Source organism: Nicotiana tabacum, unplaced genomic scaffold (genome assembly GCF_000715075.1).
Source record: "Nicotiana tabacum cultivar K326 unplaced genomic scaffold, ASM71507v2 Un00026, whole genome shotgun sequence".
Lineage (NCBI taxonomy): Eukaryota > Viridiplantae > Streptophyta > Magnoliopsida > Solanales > Solanaceae > Nicotiana > Nicotiana tabacum.
The window spans coordinates 488,357-491,508 of NW_027438264.1; the positions used below are offsets into that span (position 1 = coordinate 488,357).

The 3,152-nt window shown below is 30.4% G+C and overlaps 1 protein-coding gene across 1 annotated transcript; it reads right to left on the bottom strand.

Moving 5' to 3' along the window:
- Positions 1–887: 887 nt before the first annotated feature.
- LOC107773441 (uncharacterized) lies at positions 888–2,621 on the bottom strand. The gene is made up of 2 exons (XM_016592861.2): positions 2,415–2,621; positions 888–1,776 (listed from the first exon to the last, which is right to left on the bottom strand). The coding sequence occupies exons 1-2, from the start codon at positions 2,580–2,582 to the stop codon at positions 1,237–1,239; spliced, it is 708 nt and encodes a 235-aa protein (XP_016448347.1). The 5' UTR covers positions 2,583–2,621; the 3' UTR covers positions 888–1,236.
- Between the last annotated feature and the right edge of the window lie 531 nt (positions 2,622–3,152).

Here is a 3,152-nt window from a genome sequence, read left to right on the forward strand (position 1 = left end):
TTTATTTATTTATTTATTTATTTATTTATTTATTTATTTAATACACAATAATATGTTCTTCACTCTTTAAATTAAATACCCCTTTACGTACAAAGAACGTAAATGTACATTCAAATAAATACTATATAATAGATATAAATTGTCAATAACTATCATCATTGTAATTTTTAACACAATATTAAATTCTAGAAAATCTTTCATGTATACATTTTACTACATCACTACGTAGTAAAATGCACGATACACTTTATATATACAAAATTTATACATTGTAGAACAGTCTATACACTTTGAATGCACAAAAGCGCTCGGGATATATTAATGATATATTATGGATACATTGCAAGATGCACGATGCACTCTATATACAAATTTTATGTAATGTATATACTAAATAGACTCTCACTATACAAAAAATATATTAAAATAGACCGTCACTATACAATTTATATAAATAGACTGTCACTATACAAAATATATACAAAATAGACTGTCACTATACAAAAATATACTAAATAGTCTGTCACTATACAATTTATATACACTAGACTGTCATAATATAAAATATATACAAAATAGACTGTCACTATACTAAATATATACTAAATAGACTGTCATTATACAAAATAGACTGTCACTATACAAAAAATATACAAAATAGACTGCCACTATACAAAAAAATACAAAAAGATATTTCGGACTATTAGATATAATATGTTTGGACCGAAAGGCCATTTCATGTAAGTGAAAAAAAATATGGGCTATTAAAATTTTGAAGGCTATAGAGGGTAGTTTTCCCTTTAAATAATATCTATCTCTAGTTAGATAGAATATGCCAGGGTTAGTGGTTGGTACTTGATGATGATTTTTTTGTAGGAGTATCGGAATCAAATATTAAGTAGAACCTTGTAATGTATGAATAAATTCTGGATCTGCCACTGCTTCATTTCTTGCTACGATCAATATATAATGAAAAATAACAAATAGAACCTTTTTTTTTTGTTTCAATGAACGAGCTTTTCCTATACCAAGTACATGGCAAGTACATGTTAGAAAATATGCCTTAGGTACAACCAATTATTTACATTACTTCATAAAACCATAGAATAAAAATCATATTTGTACAATCTTAAATGCATGGCTCATTCTATTATATGATCAAGATCTTGACAAGCTTCAGGGCCACATCTCTCACACAACCAAATTTCACATAACAAAATGCTCGATATAGCTTCCCTAGCTACTTGTTGTTTCCTCGAGTCTCTTGTATGGTTGTTTTCCTTTTGCAGAAGATCGATAACAATGCAATTGCTTCGTGTTTTTGTCAAGGTAATGTAAGAGGAAAACCATCCCTATTGAAGTAACAAACATAGGAATTGGACCAAAAAACCATAGCAACAAAGGTGTAGCAAAATAAAGTGCTCTAAGTCCTAATGACCAAAAATCACCTCCTCTAATCACCGCTAATTCAACGTAGCTTATTGGAATATCAGTATCGGGCGTGCTAATTAGGTAATTTGCATGAATAAAGCATCTCGACGATTGAACAAAGCATGCAAAGGCGAGCAAGAAGCAGAGTAGAAGGCTTATGAACTTAATGGACATGGTTTCTAATCTTGTGTCACCATATATTAATTCACTGCTAAATACACTATTATTTGCCATCCATGCTCCAATGAGGAAACTTAAACTCAGTGAAATTGATGCCAAGAATGTTGCTCCATTGAGGCTGGATCCTAAAACAGTTAGAGCTGTATCAATATTCTTTTTATCAGCCTGCAATATTCCATAAAATAAATATAAAAGAGACGTTGTTTCAAAATACTTTTGAGAAAAATAATTGAGAGACAGTGGCAGAGGCAGGAACGTCCAAACAAGGGATCCAAAAAATGCCAAAAATGTTATACCTAGAGGCTTCACTCGTTCATGGGTGGAGCCAGGGTGGCGAAAGGGGGTTCATTCGCCAGAAAATTAAACAGGGTATGTAAGGTTAAATGTTCATATATTCATATATATATTAGCTGTTGAATTTTCTTGATTTCTTCGTGCATTTACTTTTTCAATAGTTCATAAATATAATATTTTTCCTTCAAAATATTAACCTACTCGCACAACGTGATATCCAAGACGAGATTTAATTGAACCGCCTTCCTTACCTTTAGCCCCGCCATTGACTATGGAGGCTAAAACTCTAAAAATTATGAAGAACATGACACTAATAGCGTAATCGTAAAGAACCAAAATAAGACAATAAATTGATGATCATCGGTAATATTTTAAATAAGACGAGACCTCTAAATAAGGGGAGATGGATCCGATCCATTTCATCACACTCCTCAATGGTAATTGAAAATGTTATTTCAAAGCATTTTTGCAACATAATATTGAGAGATAAATTGGTAGTTACCACTTACCAGCATAATTTTTTCAACCCAAGCTCTTTTGTCATTGTTTTCAAAGCCCATAACAGTAGTATGAGGAACATAGAAGTATTTGTAGAGCAAGTAGAGATGATAACCAAACATAATAATTAGGCCAGTTGGGACTAAGAACAAATCAAGGTACTCTTTGTGGAAAGCCATTTGTTTTCTTCTCCTCTATGAAAAAGAGTTGTGAAGAAAAATATATAGTTGGATGGTTTCAATCATAATATTGTTGTGCAAAATTGTTGCTTGAAAGGAATTAATGAGCATCTTTTGTTTGTATATTTAAGCATTCTATAACTTCACGTAGATGTGTAGAAAAACCAACTAGCAAATGTCAAATTTAAGAATCAACTCATAATCTAGCTGGACTTATAATGAATTCATTACTGTTGTACTGAAATAGAAAGTAATTTGATATGAAACTTAGTGTCAAGTATTTTTCATTAATAACGTATCTAAAATATAGTGAAGTCCATTTTTTTAGTTAGGGTTGCTGAAATATAGCACCATTACTAATTTACTTATTGATAGAAATGTGTTTTAATTATATGGATTATTTTTAATTTTTGAATTTGTGGAAGAAAAATTGAATTGAACTGAGCCAGATCAGGGAGCGGAGCTAAGATTTTAACTTTATGGGTTCTGGATTTTAAAAGAATGACTTCAAGTGCTAATAAACAAGTTTTAAATTTAAAATTTGTGTATATATTTAATGAATTTTTTAAT

Excerpts from the sequence above, each read along its gene's own strand:
- LOC107773441 (XM_016592861.2), bottom strand. The coding sequence starts at position 2,582 with ATGGCTTTCCACAAAGAGTACCTTGATTTGTTCTTAGTCCCAACTGGC. Across the intron at positions 1,777-2,414 it reads GGGTTGAAAAAATTATGCTG|GCTGATAAAAAGAATATTGA; the intron begins GTAAGTGGTAAC and ends GGAATATTGCAG.